The sequence below is a fragment of the Protopterus annectens genome, chromosome 3.part1 (assembly GCF_019279795.1).
Source record: "Protopterus annectens isolate FY-2018-M chromosome 3.part1, PAN1.0, whole genome shotgun sequence".
NCBI lineage: Eukaryota > Metazoa > Chordata > Ceratodontiformes > Protopteridae > Protopterus > Protopterus annectens.
The window spans coordinates 1831298017-1831324884 of record NC_056732.1 but is presented as its reverse complement, the minus strand read 5'-3'; the positions used below and the strand labels follow the sequence as shown (position 1 = coordinate 1831324884).

At 34.7% G+C, this 26868-nt stretch overlaps 1 protein-coding gene across 1 annotated transcript in view; it reads left to right on the top strand.

Annotated features, from left to right (window-relative positions):
- The window catches only part of LOC122798721 (gastrula zinc finger protein XlCGF26.1-like), a 194576-nt gene that overhangs the window by 31048 nt on the left and 136660 nt on the right, over nucleotides 1–26868 (top strand). The window contains exon 2 of the mRNA XM_044067818.1: nucleotides 18840–18966. Coding sequence (XP_043923753.1) covers nucleotides 18840–18966 — 127 coding nt within the window. The remainder of the gene's footprint in view (nucleotides 1–18839; nucleotides 18967–26868) is intronic.

Sequence of the window (26868 nt, the reverse complement as noted above, 5' to 3'; positions counted from 1 at the left end):
GTTAATGTGATTTTCAAAATTGAGTTTATTGTCACTTGTAATACCTAGTCGTTTTGTGGAGGTATCTGGAGTGATACTAATATTATTGTTGGAGGTAAGAGAGAACAGTAAGTTTAAATAGCTGAAGGTGAGTGATTTCACAGAGTTATAATTTATGCAAATTATGTGCAATCATTGAACCCCCCAAACAATGTCAATATACTTCAGGTGGGATATACACAAACCAATGATTGGTGCCAAAGCCATGGACTCAAACTGAATGTTAAAAAATGCATTATCATCCCCTTTGTTGAAAACAGTATCCCTGCAGACTATCTTGTAAATAATAATACCCTAAGTAAAAATTCAGTAGTGAAAGACTTGGGAACCAAGTTGATTGTAGCCTAAATTTGACCACCATGTGTCTACTGTGGTAGGGAGGGCAGCCTACGTCGCACACCTCATTAGCAAAGGCATTGCCTCAAGAGCAAAAAGGTCATAACTCTCCTGTACTCTACCCTGATCAGGCCAATAATTGAGTACAATGCTCCCTTTGGTATGTACCTTACCAGGCATTTGCAGCAACTTGAGAGACCTCAGAGATTTCTAACCAAGAAAATCCAAGGTCTCCAGCACATGTCATCCATTGACAGACTGAAATCAGTGTCACTCTGCTCCGTAGGGTACTGACTACTTAGAGGAGACTTGTGCCTGGCCTACAGAGCCATCTCGGATCCTAATGGAGATGCTGCACATCCAGAAGTCAAATGGGACAAGGGTCACCTACTCCAGGGACCTTAACCTGGCCTGTGACATAATTTGGACCTGCAGGAGAGACAAATATGTCTGTCAGAGTGTGCCACTCCTCTGGAATAGGCTACCAGTTTATATCAGAGCCCCTCTATCACCATGTTTAAGCGTAGCCTGGATAACTGGATTGGAAACTGTAAATTCATGCCAGGGATTTCACCTTTAACCGTCCTAGATGTGGGCAGCCATTTTTAACTAAGATTTTGAGTTTAGGCAAGATACTTTATATTGGGTTTCTCTAGTGTTATATTGGGTACAAATGGCTGGGCTTATAAAGAAACTTGGGTTAATAGCTTGGTAACCACCTATGAACCTAATACCAGGAATTGTTTAAAAATATTGACCAGCAAATAAGCCAGATTGTGGCTAGAAAAAAAAATCAAAATGAGATGAAGATTATTATGTTAACAGTGCAGCCTACTCTACTCATAGGTCCACTAATGTTAACAGCACAGCCTACCCTACGCCTAGGTCCACTAATGTTAACAGTGCAGCCTACCCTACCCGTAGGTCCACTAATGTTAACAGCGCAGCCTACCCTACGCCTAGGTCCACTAATGTTAACAGTGCAGCCTACCCTACGCCTAGGTCCACTAATGTTAACAGTGTAGCCTACCCTACATGTGGATCCACTAATGTTAACAGTGCAGCCTACCCTACCCGTAGGTCCGCTAATGTTAACAGTGCAGCCTACCCTACACCTAGGTCCACTAATGTTAACAGTGCAGACTGAATGACACTATCTCTCTCTTCAGAGTGTTTTCAAATTACATTCAGTGAAAGTGTAAGTTTTTAATACAATATTTTTAGGGTTGCCACCTTTTCAAATGCCCAAAGTGGGACATTTTTTTGTAGAAATGTCAGATTTTGCAGGGCAAAACATACCCCTGACCAGTACAAAGGATAGAATTTCACTTTTTGCTAAAACAAATGCTTATTCTTGTAGCATTTGAGTTACTTATGCCATTTCATATAACATTTAGGTGTTTCAGATAAAAAAATAACTGTTTTATGCCACTATTAAAGAAAACTTAGGAAATATTTTTGTCCTAAAATCGCAGGACATTTGCCATTTTTTTTATTTTTTTTCGGAGGACACAACTGCCCAAAGAGGGACTGTCCCTCCCAAAATGGGATAGGTGGTAACCCTACATATTTTTAGTGCAATATTTTCACTACAATACTTTTAACAATACAGTTTCAACAATATTTTTTGTAAAAATTTTTACCAGCTTCTACCCTTCCTAAAGTCATATAATGGTCTTTTTTTCTGATTCGTTTATTTATATGGGAATTAATCTATTTCTTTTGAGTCACAAATATTCTTTACAGTACATATCTTTCTACTTTAGGTATATCTTTTGGGTAGAACACGTTTTATATTTCAAGGGCTGTTGCTTATCAAAAGTATTGTAGGCAGATGGACTTATCAACAATATTATTGCTGACTGTTTTAATAAACTATACCACTTGCTGTTCATTTTTTAACAGTGAAGATTTCTTTTTTGTAACAGAGAAAACATACTATTTTAATCCGCGGTGGTGCAGCGCTAGCATTCGATTCTCGGCTGGAGTGCCTTCTGTGTGGAGTCTGTATGTCCTCCCCGCGGTCGAGTGGCATTCGAAACATATGCGTAGAATGGGCGTGCCTTCGTTGAAAGTTGGGCACCGAGCTGGCACCTCGGCACCCGTAAAAAAATCTACTGCCAATCAGCGGACCGGAGTTCCGCTGTGGCGACCCCTAACTGGGAAAAGCCGAAAGAATAACGAACGAAGAAAACATTCTATATTAAGCATTTGTTTATGTTTTAAGTTAATGGATATGTTTATTTCCTGTGGTGATATTTTTGTTCAATATTTGTTGTTTTTTGATTGTGATTTTAAAGTCTGTTGACATTTTTTTTTTACTCAACAAATTTTTATTTTGTTTTTTAAAGAAAAAAAAAAACAGTAAATTTAGATTACAATTCAATAATAATAAAAAGAACAATAACATTATTTACAATATTTACAAGTGACCCAAAGAAGAAAATAAAACAATACTAATAAATAAAAATCCAAAGAAGAAGAGGAAAAAAAAGAAAACAACATTCAGTAAATGAATTCTTATCTCTTATTATTTTTTATTTTTTTTTCCTCACAAGTCCACAAAAATCTATATCTCTTTGAACTCATATGATGGAGATTATATCCATTTGTGTTGCTTCTATGAGTGTAAGTATTTTGTTCCAGGGGTTATCTGTCCATTTCTGGGGAAAATTCTTTCTTCCTTGACTTTTATCTCTTTTTGTGCAGTCTCCTTTAGAAGAAATATAAAGTCTTCAAAACGTGGAGGAGTTGTAGATTTCCATTTCCTTGTGATACATTTTCTAGCTACAGCCAGAATAGTCCATAAAAGATATTGATCTCTTCTGTTCATAACTACTAATTCATCTACATTCAGAAAAATTAAAGATTTTGTTAAGACAAATGTATCATTATAAATAGCTTGAAGAAAATTGCCAATTTCCTCCCAAAACGTTTTAATGCAATCATAAAATATATGCGACTAATCTGCTTCACAGCTTAAAGAACATCTCCAACAAATAACATTTTGTGTAGAGTTGAATTTAGCTATTTTGTTTGGGGTATAAAAGGCTCTATGTAAAAATTTCCAGGTGAAGATTCTCCATGTTTGGGTATTAGAAGTTAGTTTAATGGAGTATAGTAGGTTATTTTTACAATCATTTGATAGATTTGTTGATAAACCCCTAGATATAAAATTCCAAGTGTTTTGATCTGTTTTAGTCTTGTAAACTATTAAAATTTTGTATAATTTAGATGTTGAATTTGGCTAGTTATGGTTATCATAAATCAATTCTTGAATATAGTTTATGAATTTTGGTTTAGTTTTGAAGGACAAATCATTAATAATTTTGCATAAATCTTTGGTGTAAAGTAAAATTTTTTGGAGACTTATCCTGTCTACATTTGTTATATCAAACTCATTTATAACTTGTTGATTACTTAATACTTTAAGGTTATTTATACATTGGATCCAGCATATGAGGTTGTTGGATTCCCAATTAATGAGTGTGTTATCATGAATTTTCTTTTTAAATTTCTTTGATGTATTAAATGGAAATAATAGTTCAAACCATACTTTTATGTCAGGATTTGAGTTTATAAAGGATCTGAATAGATTATAAATATTATTTAAATATGTTAGATTAGTGGGTTTTGTTGTATTATTTTGAAAATTAATACATAATATATGCCAAAATATATTCTTGTGATTATTCATGGATGCATTTTTTGGTATTTTGTTTTCATTTAAAAAAATAATCATATGTAGGGTTTTCCAAGCAGAAGAAAAATTTGGATTTACCCAATTCAATACTAGTTTAAAAATGGAGGCTTTGATATTCGTCTCCATGTCTGGAAAATTAATTCCTCCTAATTCCCATGGTCTAATATGATGAGAAAAAGCAATTCTATTCTTTTTTGGATACCATAGAAAACATAATAAGTTTTTGTGAATTTCTTTTAGAATTTTTTTATTTGGAATTATAGGTATTGCTAGTGCTATATAATTTATTTGTGGTAGTAATATCATTTTTATTAGCTGTAATCTGTCCTCAAATTTTAGATTTAATTTTTTCCAGTTTTCTATATGTGTTTGTGTTGAGTTTAAAATTTTATTATAGTTTAAAGTCAGAGTAGTATCTATTTTATCAGATATAATAATTCCTAAATATTCTAATGAAGAGGCTTTTTCTCCAAGTATATGGTATTTACTCAAGTGAAAGTCCCCCTTTCTGTTTAGTAGAATATGCTTTGATTTAGATTTATTAAAACAAAGGCCAGAAATTAGAAAAAATGTTTCCACTTGTAATTCTAATTCTTGTAGAGATTCTTCGTTTGGTGATAAAGTTAGTAGTATATCATCAGCAAATAACATAACCTTGGAGTTAAATTTATTGTGAATATTTAATCCTTCAATTTTTGAGTCTCTACGTATTGTAGTTGCAAATAGTTCTATTGATAAGGCAAATAGAATGGGAGACATAGGACAACCTTTTTTAGTGCCTTTGGTTATTGTGAAAGCTTCTGATGTGAACGGACCTAATTTTACATAGGCCAAATTATCTTTATATATATTCTTTATCAAATTAATAAAATTTAAAGGAAACTCAAAAAGTTCTAAAATTCTAAATAAGTAGACCCAATTCACTGAATCAAATGCTTTTTCTATATCTAGTGTAATTATGAGAGCCTCTATATTATTTCTATTCAATATTTCAATAATGGTTAGGATTCTTTGTATATTATCATAAGTATGCCTGCCATAGATGAAACCTGTTTGGTCTTCATTTATGATTTGAGTCGAGGATTTTTTAATTCTATTGACTAATATAGTCATAAATATTTTGTAATCATTATTGAGTAGGGAAATCGGTCTGTAAGAGCTGCAATGGGAAGAATCCTTGTTCTCTTTTTTTTATTGGCGTAATTAATGAATATCTCCAGGATGGTGGAATTATGTTTTGGGCTTGAATTTCATTTAGAGTCTTATGAAGTAAAGAGATTGCTGAATTTGGGAGTATCTTGTATAATTCCATTATTATTCCATCTATTCCTGGCGATTTATTGTTTTTACTCTCTTTGATTTTGTCACTTATTTCCTTGAGGGAAATGTGTTTTTCAATGTCAGTTTTTAATTTTTCAGGTAATTTTTTTATTATAGGAGTGCTAATTTTTGATTCTATTAAAATAGTTTTGTTTTTATTGTTTCTAAAATGATTAGTATAATGAAATTTAAAAGCTTCTAGGATATCATTTATGTCTGACACTTTTTTATTACCTTTTCCTTCATGTACAATATTTGTAATATTATTTTCTATATTTTGCCTTTTTATTCTCATTGCTAAGTTATGTAAGTGTTTTGGAGATGTTGAGAGTGAACTAAATTTTAGTTTTTCCAATGCCAAATTTGTCTTATGGGTTAGAATTTCATTGTATTTTTTATTTAAATCTTCAATTTCTTTTTTTTTTACCTGAGAATTCTTTACATCAGAAGTGTTTGCATTAATTTCTGTTATTTGTTTTTGAATGCTGTGCAATTCTGATTCCCATTCTTTTGTTTTGTTTTTGAACCAAGATATAATTTTACCATATAAGAAGGCCTTTAGAGTATCCCATATTATTATATTATTTGTATCATCAGTGGAATTTGTTTCTAAAAAATATTGAATTTCTGATTCTAGCCATGGTTTAAATTGTTTTAATTTAGTAATGTAAGCTGGTATTCTTGAAGTGAAATTTAGTCTTTTAAAATCTATTTGTAATTTAAGGATTAGGGCATTATGGTCAGAAAGTGGGCATGGAATGATAGAAAATTTTATTATCTTCCTATTTAAATCTGGAGATATAAAAATTGTATCTATTCTTGTTTTAGTATTAAATCGGTAATCACTATGTGAGTATAATATTTATTTTATTTTATTTATTTTGAAATTTTATTTATTTTATTTATTTTTAAATAATCCTATAAAAAGATCAAATTTATTACGATATCTAAAATTACAAAAAACACAAGTTATATTTCTACAAGAATCTCACTTTAAAACTGATGACAACTTTACTTGGATACCTAATAACTACTTAATTCTCTCTCACTCCTCATATAAAAAAAAAAACTAGAGGAGTCTTAATTTTATGGAGGAAAAGTGTAGCTAATCCTCAGATTATTTACAACTATGAAGATAAAGAAAGATTACTATCAATTGTAATAATAAAATTTCAGTATAGAATTTGGACTCTGGTAAATGTATATTGGATTCCTGGAATAGGACTATCTACAGTTAAAAAGCAAATAGAACTAATTAATAGGGTAAATAAAGGTATTCTAATAATTTATTTTATTTATTTTATTTTAAACCAACAAAATATTGTATTTGAGTTTATACTGTTTGAATTCTAAATGTATCTTGATATTATTAACAATTTGATTTATATTTCTATTTTACTGTATGTCTTATTAACAACTTGTCTGTCTGCCTTATTTTGTTATGTGTGGAGCTTTTCTCCCCAGGCCTCTACTGAAAATGGACATATATCCAGCTAGACTAGCCCGGTAAACAAATGTAAAATAAAATAAATTTTCCCTCGATGTCATCAATCGCATGGAAAAAGATGTTCAAGGTTGAGCTCCATTTATTGAAATCCTGAAGATATCTTAAAATATTTATATTTGGTGAAAGAGTAAATCAAGCACTAATACTATGTTCCTTGGAAATTCCACTCATTAAAGTAATTAATCTTTTACTTGAAGTTATACTAATACTAGAGTTAGTATTACTTTTTTAATGAAGAAATATGGGAATGAGCATATTTATGGTTGTTTTTATTTACAATAGAGGTTTTAGTCATACTAAATATGTTAATCACATAAGAATAAGTCATACTTTTGTTGTGATATCTTATGAGACCTAATATCACTAACTACAGATTAAGTCTAGCATTGTCAAATATTTCTATTAATAGCATCTTTGAGGCTATTAAACCTCATCTGCAAAAAATTATTGTTTTATTCCAGAATCAGTTCACTGTGGGGTTAATATATTTAGAAGTGCCAAAGAATATAATACATAAAAACTTACTCTCATTTAATCTTCTCATTTTTGTTTTTATTTATTAGTGACATACCTAGTTCATTTCCCAGAATTTTTACACTGTGTATTATATGACACTATAGAAGTATGGTTTATGTTTCTTGTTTTCCTATGTGCAACCTGCTTAATACTTTATAGAGCATGAGGTAACGATAGAAATGCTCGTTTAGCAGGAAGGTAAACTGTTAATGTTTAGCGTCTCAAGGACAGTTAATATTTCCCCTATCAAGTATACAGTATGCAGGGAAGTAAACTTAAGTGAAACACATATATTGTTTGATCTAGATTATTTTAAATGCAGTTGGAATGAATATGCTAGTTATGAAATTATAACAGTTAAATTCAAAAAAATAAAACTGAGATGTTTCTTTTAAGAATTTTTAATGTGTTCCGATTTTTCATCTATGTGCCACTCCAGTGTGCAATTTATTTATAAAATATTCTATTTAGATGTCTTTTCCATCTGTTGTAAATACTTCTGCTTTATACTATTTTTTTAAACTACACGCCCTCCATAAATGTGACTATATTTTATGAAGTATGTCAGGTGACCTTCCCCTTCCAGAGATAAAATGTATAATAATATATGTATTTGTATTTTGTTTGCATTTATTATATTTATACTTCATGTTTAGAAAAGGTTATTAATGCAACAGTTAGTATTACTGTCTTATAGTATTTAGTCCTCTATTTTAGTTCTTTATTGGTTCCTATTCTGAGTAAATTCTGTACTTCCTCTCTGTGTATATATGCATATATATACACATACACACATATATACCCACATACATACTAAGTAATCTCATTTCTTGTTAGGATCCATTGGGTTACCTATAAGTGTGTGCTATATAATAGTGATTTTGTGTGAACATTCTTGAAAAGATTGGTACCTTGTTATTTCCTCTGTCTGTATTTCTGGGAGATGTCTACTCACTAACCTTATTAGGGGATCAAGTGGGCCATCGAAAGATGAATGAATATTGTGAATGAATATTCTTTAACTCCTATCACTAAATCATACAGCAATTAACGGAGAATACCCATGTCATTTAATTTTATTATTTATGAAATTGTTTTGGCAGTGTAATGAGAATACATAATATTTCGGACTAGTAATTGTTAATTACACAGTATCAGGTCTAAAGTTTGTCCAATACTTGTTGATTACACAGTACACAGTTAATGGTTTGGAATAATATGTACATGTCACGGAGAGTACCATTACTCTGGAATAGACTTCCCGTCCTGGTAAAGCAAAGCCTATCCCTGACTCTATTCCAGTCAAACTAGAATCAATGAAGATGAAAAAAGGAAAATTTCTCTAGAGCTATCTCTTGTTCTACTAGTGAACAAAGATATCACTTCAGTGTCTGATCCTGCAGTAAAGTCCCTATTTCAGTATTTAATGATATGATTAAAAAAAAAAAAAAAAAACCTTCATACATAAATGGAAAATATAGGAATATTTGTTTATTTAAGTATTTATAAATAATAATACAATAATATTATGTATAATAAATGTATAATAAAAATCATAATCATAAGACTAAATTATATACCTAATCAGATAATTCCCCTAGGCATAAGATGTTCCCCTGAAACGTTGGCCTATTATTTATCTATGAATACATGGGTCTCACTTCATCCATCGAACCCATGTCCCACCGAATGCCAAACAGCCAAGAACATTTCGTTGAGGGCAACAGCACCTCAAAACCCAAACACGTTAAACTACTAAACACTAATAGACCTACTATTTTAAAGCTACTGACATTCTCTAGTATTTTGTAGAAAAACTATTGCAATTATATATACCAACTCCAAAATTGCCTTACAGTGAAACAAGGATAGATTTTCTGATCTTTACTGAAGTGTAGTCTCCAATTAAATCTATAAGTGCTGTGTAATAGTTGTCTATATCCTGGTTATTTCTATACCTTCCATGAAATCTGCTATTACTTAGAACAAGTATGGTGTGCGAGAATGTACGTTAAAACTATATACTTGCGCCTTAACTTCTCGCACTACACATATCACAGTAACTGTTTCATTTAAATGGAAACCAAATCTCGTACGTTCAACAAGTCAATCCCAGCCATCCAATACTCAACAAAACACAAGCTCAACAAATGAAGAGAGACCCAAACACATACATAGTGTGCAGTTTATATAAACATTTCTCAAGAATATTGTAACAGCAGTTCATGAATGTATCATGCTGTTTCCCAAAGATGTATAATATGCTCATAAATTACATTTGTCCCTACAATATTTCCTTTTTTTTTCTAGGTTCTGGAGTGTAAAGAATGGTATACTGTTGATATTTCTGTACCATTAGGAACCACTGTGAATATTTATGGTATACTGGTGTACCTATAATCTGTTATAGTGGTGAACAAATACAGCAGATTGTGCTTTATTCTACAAAAAAAAATTAATTTTTTACACAGATGTTAGCACAGCACTATGACTACAGAGAATGCATATAGCAAATGATGTTACATAAATTTACATATTTCTCAATTGCAGGATATTCTAATTTTAGCTTTATTTTATGTTTATTCTGCTTTATATTGCTGCTGTTTTACTGGTCCAGTTGTAAAGCCGATGAAGGTGAAACTTCACCAAATCAAAACACCGATATCAGTTCCACATTACTACAGGTTAATGCTTGTCAGTTATACAGTACCACAGGCTAATGCTTTTTGAGTACACAATACTAATGTTATTTACTAAATACATGTAGAATAAGTTTCAAACATAAGTAGATTTAGTCTTTACTTAAATTAGCACTAACTGTCATAAGTAAAAGAGCTCTCACCAACTAGCTTACTCTAGGTTATTGAATTGTAAAAGAAATTAAATTGTCCACGTGTGAAAACAGATATCAGATATTTGGCATTTTCAACAAGAAGACAGTAATTAAATGACTTTTTTTTTAAACGTGTAGTGTATTCTTTTTGTTATGCATAATACATTTACCTGTTCATATTTTACTAACATCTACTCTATTTTTATTCTATTTTATTAGAGACTCTAATTCTGCAGTACAGGTTAAACCATAAAGGGGCTGCAACTCAGATCACTGTTCGCTTTTTCTTTTTATGTTTTAACTGTCAAGAAAGTCTCTGCGGGAGTGCGCAAAGCACATCACTCGCAAACTAATGAAGTGTTCTGCGAAACTCAGCATACTAGCATGTTTCTTATATTACAAATGGAATGCTGGACAATTTTAGTGAAGATATGTAAGAAATAACCTTACTAGAGAGCTCGAGAGTATATTTTAAAACAGTTTTGGCCACCAACGGATCTTTAGAATTTTGAACCGCTAGTAGGCGATTTTTTGCCTTTTTTCTTTCCCCTTCTCTTCCCTCCTACTCTTTTCAACGTTTTCTCATATTCATGTACAAAAGTTCAAGAAATGTTCTTTTAAGACACTCTATAAAGAGTTGGATTTAAATTATTAAAATGTTACCACAGTAACTATTAATCATAATGTTAATAACTTTATAATGATACTGGCCTTTCATTTAAATGCTAATGCTCTTATGAGTGAGAATTTAACTAAAGGAAGCAAGAAAAAAAAAAAAAAAACTTTTCAATTACATAAAACTGTACAACTCAAGCACCAAAAATTCCATCCAATCCTTTACTATATTATTATGTTAACATACAGATTGTGAGACTTTCTAAAAGAAAGAAAAAAAAAGGAAAAAGCGGCGCAGTGGTGCAGTGGTTAACATTGTCACCTCACAGCAAGAGGTTCTCCGGTTCGATTCTCGGCTGGGGTGCCTTCTGTGTGGAGTTTGCATGTTCTCCCTGTGTTCGCGTGGGTTTCCTCCGGGTACTCCGGTTTCCTCCCACATTCCAAAGACATGCATCTGGAGCATTTCTCCCCGGGCCTCCGCTGAAAACAGGCTCTGTGGAACCTAGTCGGACTTTCCCGGTCAACAAATGATAAATAAATAAAAATAAAATAAAAATAAAATAAATTTATGTGTCTGAAGTGTAATGAAATTAAGGCTATGTATAAGAATCATACCTTGGTTAATGCTTTGAGAGAAATTGTATCATCAATGTTCTTAACATCAGTTTTTTGTTTTTTTTTTCCTCACATCAGTCCAAGTATTTTTTCCCGAGGTTCTCTTTAAGGAGGTTGAATTTGACCAATCCATTTCTTCTGGTAGTGATATTATATTGTTGTTTTTAATGAAGGAAGTGGCTTCTTTGATGTTATTGAAAGTTCTCATGTCATTATTATGTTGAATTCTGATTTTGGCAGGGTATGCAAGTTGTGCCTTTATTTTATTTTGTTTTAAGAATTTCACTAAGGGCCATGTTTTCTTTCTTTGTTCCAAGACTCTTGATGAAAAGTCATTATCAAATCTTATTTGGGATTGCTTGTAAATAACTGGACTTTTCCTCCATACAGATCTCAATATCAGTTCTTTGTCCATAAAAGACAGAAATTTAACCACTATAGATCTTGGAAATGACTTAGATGAAGTAGGAAGTGGTTTTCTGATGGCTCTGTGTGCTCTTTCAATTCCATAAGATAAGCCTTCTTTCAGCCCTAAGATTTCAGGTAACCAGGAATTCAAGAATGAAATGATGTCCTCTCCTTCGGTTTTCTCTGGGACTCCAAAAATTCTTATGTTTGTTCTTCTTTCCCTATTCTCCATATCATCTATTTTGTTTATTAGCCAATTATTCTGTTGTAATAGAAATTCACTATGAAGTTCTTCTTCTTTTAGCCTTCCATCGATATCATTTAGAGATGTTTCGATGTCTGATATTTTTAGTTGCTGCTGCTGTAGAATTTCCTTAAAGACTTCAGTTTGCTTTTGGCAATTTTCGTTAAGGTTTTCTAGGTTTTCAGTAAATCTGTCCATCTTCAGAGATAAATCTTAAAGGGTAGCTGATATCAGTTGGATTTCTCTTTTCAGAGTAGAGTCTGAGTGAGAGTTCTTGGAGTTGCTCATTACTAGACAGCTTAGTTAGTCTTCAGGTTTTTTTGACAGGAAAATTTCAGATTTTCTTCTTCAAAATTGGTGGTTTTATTGTTAATAGTTTCACATATAAGATTTATCAAAAATCATTTAATAATAATAAAATTTTCCTGTTATTTCTCGTATGAATATGTGGAGCTCAAAAATTTGCTGCTTTCAGTTAGGCATTAGGCTCCGTCCCGCCTGTTGACATTTTTTGATGCACATAAATGTGTGACTTTGAGAGATCTTTTATGATTGGTTGATTCACTTAATTGGTGTTTTTTTTACTTTATATAAGAGAAGGGCAGTGTTGTTCAGTTTTAGTTCTGAGAAAGTCTTTAGACTTAGGATGAAAGTAAAGTGGATAAATTAGTTTTACAGTTACCTTGGGTGACTATATTTATCTGCACAATGGCTTTTGTACTTTTAAGTTACTAGTCTTATCGCGGTTGTGCTGCGGTAGCGTTGTCGCCTCACAGTAAGGCAATGTCCGGTTCGATTCTTAGCTAGATTGTCTTCTGCGTGGAAACATGCATGAATGGGCGTACCTTCGTTGAAGGTTGTGCGTCAGGGTTTGTAACTTGGCACGTAAAAATCAACTACCAATCATTAGCGGACCGGAGTTCCGCTGTGGGGACCTCTAACCAAAAAGACAAACGTCTTTTAGCGTACACTTTTTGCAGTTTTACATCTTTCATTCAAGAATCATAATGGCTACTGGTTATAATATTAATAGTGCTCAGAGTGATATATTTAGTATCGTAAGTAAATTTCTACTGCCGACGGGTTCCACATTTGAGCATGCCACTCATCCTGTTAGCTGGTGTGTTTTTCCAGTAAACTTTTTATGTTCATACTTGTTTTATAAATAAAAGCGACGGCAGGGGTGATGCAGTCTTTTTCTCAAACCTTTGTAATATATTTCAGTACCTTTTATTATCTTTAATAATAGTACTGTCTGTAGAAAAATTAAGTGTCATATGTAAAAAATGGGAAACCCTGATGCTAACAGCTACATTCAAATTTTTAGAAAAAAAAAACTGTGAAAAAATTAGCCATTTTGTGCACCATTTTTTTAATAATTCAATTAATCGAGTTTCTGGGTATTTTTTCTCCGAAAACATATTTCCAGACAGCAGTGAGCCTAACCAGCCACCCCTTAACTACAGAGATTTTAATTTTAAATGAATGTAATATAATTATGCATCAGTAAATGTAGTTTTCCAATAAATAGTTGATTAAGGATGATCTAATGCAAGATTCTTCATAATAAAAAATACATAATAACTAAAAAAAAATCAGTTGTTGATTCAGTTTAACTTAAAAAAAAATCCTGGAAAAGTGTCATGGTCACCTGACCATGAAATAAGTAAAATCTCTTGATAGCTTAAAGACAAACATAAATACTTCTTAAAATGGCTGTTTAGCACAAAAGAACCTGCCCAATATGCCAGAACTAAATTTGCAATCAGTGGTGCGAAGCAGTGTGAGCTTGTTTATAATATTCACCATCAAAAGTGAAAAAGCTGCTGTTTAAAACCATTTCCATCAAATGGCATAAAATGTCAGTTTTACCTGGTGAAATATAGTTAGACTTGAGTAACTGATTTTATATTAGTCATGTTATTTAAATATACTGATTTTTTTTTTGTTTTTCATCATTTTAGGAGGGTATTTAAAATGAGTCTGCTGCTTCTCAGTTTATTCTGATGAAGTCTGATTAACAATATGACGAAAACTATTTTATAACAATATTCTTTATGGAAGCCTCCATTTGTTGTTTTTTTATATTTAATATCTAAAAAGTAACTGAATGGGTATGAATGTTTTACATGCTTTGTTGTTCATATGGCTGTGGGAGATAGGCATAGAATGTATAAGGTATAACTAATTATTGTGTGTGTGTTGTGTGTGTTTCAGAGATAGTGAGAGAGAGGTAATATGGCTAAGATAACCATGGAACAGTTATTATAGAACATTAGACAAGTTGTGTATAACATTAGACAGGTTCTATATAATATTACACAGGTTCTGTATAACATTAGACAGGTTCTGTCTATTTTCCTTTTGGACTATAAGAAGAATAAAATAATGACAGCAACGCTTAACTATATTGAAAGGCTAAGGGTGTGAAGACTGGCAAATAATTGGGATTTGCTGCAGGTGGGAAAAAGAGAGTATTAAAAAACACCATTGTTATTTTATTTATTATTTATTGACATTTGTTAATTGGGAAAGTCCACTGGGTCAGAAACCCAATTTCATTGGACACCCTGTGAGAAAAGTTCTAGTTACAGATCAAAATTTTTGTAGCAAGATAATATTTACACTATAATAAGACAGTATACAGAAAAAAAAGATGTGTACAATTTTTGTACAATTTTCTGCTAATTAGTAATACACAGAATATAAAGTTTTATACAGACTGGTTAGGTGTTAGCAGTACACAAAAAATATTTTTAATGGCATTCGTTGTATGGACAGAAGAAGACAGTAGATACATTCATGATAATCAGTTCATTTATTCACTTCAGTGCAGGAGAAGTTTAGGATTTAACCTGATTGAAAAGTCACTGACGTTCAGTGGATTTACAAACTGTTACTTGAAATCGAGAATTTGCAAATTGTTACTTGAAATCGAGAAAAGTAGTGCTAGTCAGTAGAATCTTAGAATTTGTTTACGGTGGTCTATAGTTCTGGGCACAAGGACAGATGTGGTTGTTAAGAAAATGGCTTTGTAGGGTGAATATGAAGGGTTTTAGGGACTCAAGTTGTATAATTGAGGGGGTAGGGCATTCCATAATTTTGCTATGGAGTACAAGCATTGTCTTTTTGATTGCGTCTGTGTGACTTCATTGCTGACTGACTGACTGAAATGCAGCTAGTGATCAATTGAAAAAAAAGCTGTTTTGGCACTCACCAAAATAACACCAAAACCCATCATTAAGCATTACTGAACTCATGGTTTACTGTGCCAAAAGCTACAGCTCAAAGATATTTTGAAATGAGCATTTACTCTAAATGGTTTGGTCACTTTGAGTAATGTTGATGCAACACCACAACTGCATATAAAAATGGAAAAAAGCAAATGATCGTAAAGAAAACAATGCCTCTTGATCAGCAAGTAACATTTGCCGCACTTGTACAAATACAGTAAACTCTCACTTAACCAGCACCCATGGGGATTGGTAGATGCCAGTTAAGTGTTGTTTCCAGTTGCTTGAGAGATGCTTTGCAATTTTTGATTGGCCCATATACCAGCATACAAGCCAACCAAAAATCGCAAAGCGGAGCCTCATCTGTAAATTGTAGTCTGTTCCACATTGAACAGAAGAGGCTCTGCTTTGCCATGTCGGTATACGAGCCATTCAAAAATGCTGGTTGCTTGGGAGTGCCGGTTGCATGAATTCCGGATAATGGGGATTTTACTGTAATTCCAGAAACAGCTTATTACTACCAAGTAAATACTTAAACCTACATCTCTTAGAATCCAGGAAATCCCTGTGGCATTGCAAATGATAATGCCCAAAATCTAATACTGTTTACTATAATTTTCACTCTGTTTTATTGCATAGGATCAGATAAAACCTTACATACAGTTCAAGAAAACTGTATTTGATATATGTACTGTGAGCCGCGGTGGTGCAGCAGTAGCGTTGTCGCCTCACAGCAAGAGGTTGTCCCGTTTGATTCTCGGCTGGAGCGCCTTTTGTGTGGAGTCTGCATGTCCTCCCAGCGGTTGAGTAGTATTCGAAAGACATGCGTGAATGGGCGTGCCTTCGTTGAAGGTTGGGCATCGAGCTGGCACCTTGGCACCGTAAAAATCTACTGCCAATCATTAGCGGACCGGAGTTCCACTGTGGCGACCCCTAACTGGGAAAAGCCGAAAGAAAAACAACAACTGTGAGTTGCATATTTTGAGAGATATTCAGTGTTCTTTAAATTGCTAATTATGTGACTAATCATATGTTTTCATATTTCTGGAAATATGTCAATAAATACACATTTAGAGAGGAATTTCTTGCCATCATATGAAAGGTTATGCCTGGTTAACAAAAGTATTGTAATAACATATGTTTAGGCAATAATGTAATAAATGACAATTTGTTTGTGAAAGTCTAACCAAAGCATATAATTCTGGGTTTGTGGGAATTTTAATATTTTATTGTATTTATGGAAAGACTTTGCATACACCGAGTATTATCAATGAAAATAATGCTTATTACTAATAGCGTTGTATTTCTATAGTTTTAATAGATTTTATTGTTCAAAAAGTAGTTAAATTTCTTTATTTTATATGCATTTTAAGTTATTAAACTTGCACTGAGCAGTATTATCATATGTGCACACTTTGTTATACGTATTACTAACATCCTTATGATCCACTAATCGTACAGATTTTGATGGAGCCTAAATTTGAAGCTCTTGTTACTTGTCTCTTAAAATGACTAGCTGCTGTGCTTTTATGTACTTGTATGTTCTTGCTTATGTTTTCTAATGTAGTCTAGCATTGCATTGTACATCATCTGACAAATGTAATTCATTATGAGAATTTGTATCTTAACAAATTTGGCAGGGTTGTGACTGAAAGTGGTGTACAGATGAGCCCAGCAACTTGGTTAACTAATTGAGTAAACAAATATGCAACTTAAATTCATTCTGTTGACCTGGTTCATCAAATGCTTTTCATAGTGATTTTGTTCACTGAATCCCCCTGACTGGATACACTTATGTCTTTATTATGTTAATACAGTATTAAATTTACTACATGACAAATTTACTTTGTCTTCTAATTATTGGAGAGAATTGAGGGTATACGAGTCAATAATAAGCTGATTCCTGTAGTCCCAGGTTTGATTTCTTTTCCTGTTGTGGGACTCTAATCAAATCTCTTAACCAGACGGCTTTCCCAGGCAGCTTCTGAAAAAGATCCAACTGATTCAGTGCTGTAATCTAGTAAACACATATAAATGTGGATGTTCATCGTGCATACAGCTGCAGTCATCACACTTGGGTTATCCTGCCATCAGGCGGGTCCTCGGCAAGAAAGACTGTACCTGTGTGTGCTGTGTTATTTACATAATGATACTTTGCATCTAGTAAACACATATAAGTATGTTATACCTGTGTATGCTGTGTTATTTACATAATGATACTTTTTATGTAGTAAACACATATAAGCATGTTATACCTGTGTGTGCTGTTATTTACATAATGATACTTTGTAGCTAGTAAACACATATAAATATGGTTATACCTGTGTGTGCTGTGTTACATAATGATACTTTGTATCTAGTAAACACATATAAATATGGCTATACCTGTGTGTGCTGTGTTATTTACATAATGATGCTTTGTATCTAGTAAACACATATAAATATGGTTATACCTGTGTGTGTTGTGTTATTTACATAATAATACTTTGTATCTAGTAAACACATATAAATATGTTTATACCTGTGTGTGCTGTGTTATTTACATAATGATATTTTGTATCTAATGAACACATATAAATATGGTTATACCTGTGTGTGCTGTGTTATTTACATAATGATACTTTGTATCTAGTAAACATATATAAATATGGTTATACCTGTGTGTGCTGTGTTGTTTACATAATTATACTTTGTATCTAGTAAACACATATAAATATGGTTATACCTGTGTATGCTGTGTTATTCACATAATGATACTTTGTATCTAGTAAACCCATATAAATATGGTTATATCTGTGCGTGCTGTGTTATTTACATAATGATACTTTGTATCTAGTAAACACTTATGGTTATACCTGTGCATGCTGTGTTATTTACATAATGATACTTTGTATCTAGTAAACACATATAAATATGGTTATACCTGTGTATGCTTTCTTATTTACATAATGATACTTTGTATCTAGTAAACACATATAAATATGGTTATACCTCTGTATGCTGTCTTATTTACATAATGATGCTTTGTATCTAGTAAACACACAAAAATATGGTTATACCTGTTTATGCTGTCTTATTTACATAATTATACTTTGTATCTAGTAAATGTATATAAATATGGTTATACCTCTGTATTGATGTCTTATTTACATAATGATACTTTGTATATTTTCACTTTGTTTATGATGCACCATAATAGTGACAATTTCTAAACAGCTGTATTGTCTAGTGTTGTTTTGGAGATTTTGCATGTGGAATACCTCTGAGGCAGGCTGTTCCTTTTTGACATTCCCATTTAGCAAGTAACAGATGTAGAAGTAAGAACATAAATAAATATAGGAGAACAGATCTGGCACTACTAAAAATGGCAGTAGATGAATATCATTTAAGTAGCAGATGTTATCAGTGCTTGTTTTGAAGTGTTTATATTTGCAGAAACAAATGTTACATGCTTTTTTTATTTATCTCAGACTCCAGAAACCTTTGAAGACGTTGCTGTGGACTTCTCAGTGGAGGAATGGAAAATGCTGACCAAAGGGGACAAACTGCTATACCAGGAGGTGATGGTGCAGAATTTTGATCACATGGTGTCTATAGGTAAGGATGGTGATCTGGGATCTAAACATGAAGATATGTTTCAACATACCTCACTCCTACTCAGTCATACCAATATCTCCTACACTTTATCCCATCAAACACAATCTATGCTTTCATTACAAGCTTATCTCCTCTTACAAAACTTCAACCCGCACTCTATCAAACATATCCCCCACAACTCCTATTACTTATGAAAAAAAAAACAAAATCCCCTACTACATAATGCAGATTCTAACATCTCTACTATTATCTGGGGATGTACACCCTAACCCAGGCCCAAACACCTTCCCCACTACATCTAAATCCATTCGACTAGCATCCCTTAACGCACAAAGCTTAGCAAACAAAGTTCCAAACCGTCATGCCTGGCTACACCATAACAAACCAGATATCTTAGGCATATCTGAAACCTGGTTAAAACTTCATATAAAAGATGTGGAAATAGTACCACCTAACTACTCCATTATCAGGGCAGACATAACTCAAAAAAAGGGGGTGGAGTAGCTCTACTCTACTCATCCTCTCTATGCATTACTCCCTACAATAAAGCTATTCCTCAATTCAACAACGCAGAAATAATACTAGCCCAACTTCGATTAAATAAACACAAAAATATATGCATAGCCTCACTTTACATTCCCCCTGGTGACAATATCTCTGTACTTGAAGATATCCTCTCCTGGTTTGCATTCCCCCTGGCGACAATATCTCTGTACTTGAAGATATCCTCTCCTGGTTCTCAACCAACATATCTAATGAAACCATCATCATGGGAGACACCAACATCAATTGGTCCTCCATTCAATCCCATACCCCCTCCATTAACATCAACCTGTATAACTTCTCTCAACTCATCAACTCCACTACTAGGCCCTCTAAAGACTTCACTACTGGCAGTATTATAGACTGGATCTTAGTCTCTCACCCTCACTACTACCCTGACAGCGGTACTCTCTCTGACTCCCTAAGTGACCACCTTCCCATCTTTGCTACACGCCTTCCTTCTCCCTTACAAGTTACCCATAATTACGTCACTTCCAGATACCAAAAAAACTTCAACCCAGAAGCCTTCTCTAACTCCTTAAAATCATTTACCTGGCACCCCATAAAAACTCTACTGCTTGAAAGTGCTATCACTCACTTTAATTCTACTTTCCTAAATCTTTTAGATATTCATGCTCCCTTAAAAACCAGAAGAATAAAAAACAAAACTACCCCTTGGCTAACTAAAAGCACACTAACAACCATGTGACTAAGAGACAAAGCCTGGACACGCTATCAAAAGCACAAATCTCCTACTACCCTTAATGAGTACAAAACTCTTCGCAACACAGTTAAAAAGCTTATTACAGCAGACCGTCAAAACTATTCCTCTTCTCTTCAAACTAAATACAAATCTGACCCACAAAAATTCTGGAGAAGTATAACCTTCCTCTTAAAACCTGGTACAACTGAAAACCCAAACCTCAACCCAAATGTACAAGACAATGACCTTGCCACCGAATTTAACTCTTTCTTCATTGACTGTATTTCCAAACTAACCTCTTCCTTCTCATGCAACCATCCACCTCCTACTTCCACCTGTCCCCCCCCTACACTCCCCGTTTTCCACTCTATCATTCTACTACCTCTCAATCCCTTACATTCTCCCTGAAACTAATCCCTACTTCCACTATAAAAAATACTCCTGCAGAGGCTAAAACCATGCACCAATGCCCCCGATAACATCCCCTCACACTTCCTCAGCATAGCTGCAGATGCTATCGCCCTCCCAATTAGTACCCTAATCAACCACTCTATCCAAGAAGGTCATGTTCCACAAATCTGGAAAAAGGCTTTTATCATTCCCCTTCACAAAGGAGGGAATAATACTAGCATTACCAACTTCCAACCCATCCCTATCCTCTCTCCTATTTCTAAAATTCTAGAGAAATGTATCCCTCTTCAACTCCTTCCCTAGTTATTAGGCAACAACCTACTAACTTGTACTGAACATGGTTTCCGTCCTAATCATAGCACTAGCCCTCCTATCATTCCTTGAAACTGTGAATAAAGCTAGAGATTCTGGTCTCACTGTATCTACCATCCTGCTTGATCTCTCCAAGGCGTTTGACACTCTCCCATAACCTACTACTCACCAAACTCCATCTCCCATAACCTACTACTCACTAAACTACTACGTACTAAACTATCTAAGCTAAACCTATCACCTTCAACTCTCAGTTGGTTCAACAGCTATCCCTCAAACAGGCAACAAGCTGTCAAGTGGAAAAAAGCCACCTCCTCTTTCCTAAACACCCCCACAGGTGTCCCACAAGGTTCCATATTAGGCCCCCTCCTCTTTAATATCTTCGTAAATGATTACTATCACTCTATCCCACATGCTAACCTCATCCAATACGCAAATGATTCTACAATCATCTGTGCTGCCTCTTCCATTCCAACTCTCCTAAAGCTGACTCGATGCCTTCTCCACCACAGAACAGTGGATGAAAGATAACCATCTTGCACTTAATGCAGCTAAATCAAAACTAATGATATTTACCCCCTCTAAAACCAACACATTGGATAGACAACTATTCTCCATCACCAGTCAAAATAATACACCACTTGAACTGGTTTCTGAAACCAAACTACTAGGAGTTCAAATCGATGATAAGCTTAAATTTGAGTCCCATCTACTACTAAACATTAAAAAAAAACACCAAAAACTTGGCCTGCTCTACTGACACAAGCGATACCTCTCATCAGCTATCAAACTCACTCTCTCTACCACATTTCTCTTACCCTCCCTTCTATATGGTGCCCCTCTTTTAACTACTCTACAGTTATCTCTCAAAACAAAACTATCTACCTGTTAAAATAAAATAGCCAAATTCGCCACTAGCAATAAATATTCAACCCATCACTGTGCACCACTCCACAAATTAAATTGTCTTGGACTTCCCAACTACCTCTCCTATACTCAGCTCACATATGCACACAAACTCATTTTTCAGCCATCCCTCTGTCCCTCCCTCTCCACTATCTTTAAAATTCACCACACTTAAAGACTTCTCAGATCAAGTAATCAAAACCTAATAGAAGTCTACAGACCCCTTCGCCCCCAGGACATAACCTCCTCTCCTTTTCCCTAGCACGTCTATGGAACTCCCTCCCTCTCTCCATTCGTACCATCACTAGCCTTCCTACCTTTTAAAAAATCACTCCACTCCCACCTAACATCCACATGGGAATGCTCCTGCTCCCACCCCACATAATCATTTTCCACTTTGTGCAGTCTTCCACCTCTCACTTTCTCTACTGCAGCTAGTAATCAATTTCTTAATGATACCTATCATCCTGAAAGCCTTCTGCATCTATCTATTCTCAAAAAAATGTTTTTTTTTTTTTTTTGAAAAAATTCTTTTTTTTAAGATATAATTTTTGTTTCTTTTTTTTAAATTTTGTTTTTTAACTTTTCTGATTGTAACCTGTGTACCTTGTTACGTCTTGTATGGTACGTAATTTAAATCTCTGTAACATGTAATCTTTGATGGAGTTTTCTCCCCAGGACTCCATTGAAAAAGGGTTCATTTAGCCCAATGGACTATCCTGGTTAACCAACAGCAAATAAATAAATAAAATAAATAAATAGAAAGATGATGATACAAACCTGTGAGCACATGGTATATGTAGGTAAAAAGTATGGTTCCAGGGCCGCACATGGATGTGATGTTATACCAGACAAGGAAGTAGTGTTAATGTTTAAAAACCGCCAGGTAGGTGAAGCAGATTTATGGAATGTGTGTTCACCTGTAGCCAACTGAAACGGAGGTCTGTGGAGTGGTAGGGCATTCTGATTTGTAAGGAAGTGAGTGATGGGTTTTAGTGTGTTGCTCAGAGGTGGGCAGTAGGATTTTAGAACTTTAAAATAAAATGTGCAATGTCATTGTATCTTTAAGATGGAGCTAATTTGTTTTTTATGTTGTAATACAGTAATACTGCCAACAAAGAGTACACTCCTGTGAGGGTTTTGAGGATAGACAGTCAGCTTGTGCTTTCCTTAGATGGGTAGATGAGTTCCCTTTGGGGAAACAAAACTTCCGTGTTCTTATGTTTTTACTGCTATTTTATTACTTTCCTCTTCGGGAAAGTTATTTTAAAGCTGGGAATGTTGTGTTTTAATGGATTGTCTTAAAACTGTGATGTAAACGGAGCACTTTTTGTTTCTGTCAGTTAAAAAGTAGTGTTATCTAACTGATAATCACAATTTCTCCACAGAAAATATTTTATTTTAACATTGTGAGGCTGCCATAGTTTTTGAATGTGCTTTTTGCTGTGTTTTTTTCTGTCACCCCCCCCCCCCAAAATAATAACTTTTATGGACTTACAGCATTAATACCATTGCTGCTTGTTTTCCCCAGAATAGAGGTACCATTTAGACTGTCAGACCCACAGTTGGTCTTTCTTCCAGCTACAAAAAGAAAAAGTTAAGCAAACAGCCTTTGCCACCACAGCAGGTTAGTAATTTGTCTCAACCACAGCTGGGCGACTCTGCTGTAGCCATTTGTTGTACCTCAAGACCAATCCATCTTTTACCCTAGATGCCTTTGGTGTAGCAGCTAGAACCACTATGGACCAGTGGTTAGCCACCTCCTCTGTGGCTTTTGGGGTCTCCTCACTGGCAAGGGAGAATCACTCTTGTCAGTCCTGGGAGAGGTAACAGGGAAGGTTTCACTGTTGTGTCAGAATGCTGTACCCATCCCTGGGGAAGCAGTGGCTGCCATTAGTAACATGGTTATCCCCAATTTTACTTGTCAAAATAAATTGAAAACCAAGCGTGTAATCAACTCCTCATCAAATTTCTTTGGATAGGAGTAGTTTACTGGGACTGGCTGAGGTTTTGATTCAGGGTGCCGATCCTTCTTATAGAGTAGTTTCCATTAAAAGAAAGAGGGTGCCTCCTTTCCTGAAGTGAACAGGAAGGTGCAGGGTCAGATTTAGAGTTTTGCCCTCAGATTTCTGATTCAGACTCAGGGGAGGGCTCCCTTTCTTATTCTCCCTTTGGGGTTGTGTTTCTCTAAGACTATTGTTTGAATGTAGGAGAACACTAAGAGTTCTCAGTCCCTCAAAAAATACTATGAGTAGTTACAGAAGGACTTTCCAGAACCAACCTATTCCTCCTGTTCTGCCTGCTTTACAGGATGTGTGGCCTACTGCCTGCAGTTTTCTGATAGCCAGCCAGCTGTCCCTAAAAAGGCAGATAGGATGTACAAAGTTTTTCAGTCTTTTATACAGTATTCCCAAACCTGTACCAACAGCTATAGTCTTAGCTGACTCCTCTACTGCTCATAGTTCATAGTTTAGTACTCTCAAACCCTGCACCTTGTGTTTGTAAGGCAAGCACTTAGTTAATTCCAATCCTACTCTTTCTAATAAAGATGGGAAAATTATTGATAGGTATGGGAATAAAGTGCAGTGTATACTTCTGCAAGTATAAATTTCAAAATTCTAAATTGTTAGGTTCAAGTCTTAAACTTTTTATTCTGATGGTTTGTGAAAGCATGGGGATTTCTTTATCTACAGTTTCTTCTTGTGAAGAAACATCTGCTTTAAATAACTTAGTTTCTTCTGTTGCACAGGTCACTACTCATTGTTTGCCGTGTGTGTATAGCTCAGTTTATAGTTCTTCCAGGGTTGTGGGCATGGATACTGTTTTAAGCAGGTATGCTTGGCTGTATTCTCAGAACCTCCCAGATGATGTTAAAAATTAGATTTTAAATTCTTCCTTGGATAGAGTTGTGCTGTTTAGCCCCTCGCAGAGGTGATCAAAATGTGTGATGAAAGTGGCAAGCCGATCCAGGGAATCTGTAAGATTTTTTCAGCCCATCTTCTCTAAATTGTTCAAAGGATTGCCTTTCTCCTCACCCAGTTTTGGCAAAAAATAGAATAAACAGTCTCCACAGAATTCATGTAAACAGACATTTAAGAAGTGGCAAGGAGGTACCAAAAATAAGTCTCAAATCTCCCAAAATGAAGGACACTTCAACAAGTTGTTCAAGTGACCTTGTGACCTTCTCCTTCCCTGGCTCTTTTTCTTCTCCAGAAAGTCTGAATCTCCATTTTTTTTCTTTGGCAACAGATTGAGACAAATGGGTTCTGAAAATCATTCATCAGTGTTATAGATGGCAGTGGGAGGAAATTCCTCCTTTCCAGAGGGTCATTCCTCATCCTGTAGAGCAGACTGTTTAGTTTCCACCTGCTCTTCATCACATGCTGTCCCAAGGAGTGATGTAACCAGTTCCACCTTCCCAGTTAGGGAAGTGATTTAATGCAAGGATATTTCTTGTCCCAAAGAGAGAAAATGCAAGGAAACCAGTTCTGTGCCTTTCTTTCCTAAACCTGTTTGTGATAATGCCCACATTCAAAGTTTTTTTTCATTTCACAACCTGTCTTTTTCCTCTTTCTAGTTTCCTGGTAACACTAGACTTAAAGGATGCTTATCACATGCCTTTTCATCCAGACCTCAGGTGTTTGTTAAGGTTTTGTGTATATGAATTCCAGTATCCGTTCTCTGCTTAACCAATTGGATTCTTTGCTGCACCAAGAGTGTTCACAAAGTGTTTGGCTCCATGTATAGCTCTTTCAGCCTACAGGATATATCCACATTTTTCCATATTTACACAATTTGCTATTCTTTGCAGAGCCTTTTTTTAAAATGTCAGGAATTTCTCTTGGGTGAGAGATTTATTGCACAAGCTGGGATTCCAAGAGAACATTCAAAAGTCTTTTTTGACTCCCTCACACAGGATTGTGTTCCTGGGATGTCATCTAGACACCTCAGTTCAAAGAGCTTTTCTTCCACATGGAAAAAACAGATCTGTGTTTAGATCTATTTCTAAGTTTTTCCAGTCAAGCTTTGGTCACTGTGATACCACTTTAAGCATAAAAAAGGATTTCAAATACACCCTGCCCTAGTGGAAAACTAGGTAGAGTTAACTCACTATCAGAGTTTGGAACTCTGATGCCCTTCTTGCAGAGGTTAGAGCAATCAATGAAAACCTTTTCCATTTGCTAATATAGGATTTTGGGTCTCATGGCATCTGTGATTTTCATGATATCCCAGTAAACTCCATCAGGGTTGGGACGGTGGCCTAATGGTTAAGGTGTTTGCCTTACAAACACAAGGTACAGGGTTTGGATCTCACAGGGGATAATTAGCTAGGCTTAAAATGGCTCGCAAGGGCAGTTAGCCTAGTACTAATCTATGAACCTATAAAAATATAGTGGAAACTGAAATCTCTTTGATCCCAGCATCAACACCCTTTATCTTTTCAGATCCAAGTACTGGGGTTTGTCAGAAGAGAAATCACTTGGTGGAGACAACAGATATCCTTAAATCAAGATGTCCTCTTCTCCCTCCTTGCTCCAGAGCAGTCAGTCACCACAGATGCTTCAGACTTTGCTTGAGGAGCAGTTTCAGTAGAGATAAAAGTACAGGGGATGTGTAACACCAAGGACCAATGAAAACACATTAATATAAAGGTTGCCCTGATCAAGGCAGTCAACTCTATGAACCATCTTTGATCCCCAGGACCTCTTCAAGTGGCTGCAGACAATACTACAGTGACATGGTACATTAACAATTAAGGGGGGACCCAATCATACCCCATTTGTAGACTAGCCATGTAAGCTTGGAATATGGCTTCACAATCTTACTCTACAGACATCCTACATTCCATCTTCATGAATGGAGACTAGATCTCAAGGTCTTCCAATGTTTGATCCATTTGCAGGGAGTTTCTCAAGTAGACCTCTTTGCCTCCTCTCTGAACAATCAACTGGCAAAAGGACTCCATGCAAGAAGACCTGGAAGTCAGATGCTTTTTCTTTTCTTTGGACAGGAATGGTCCTATATAC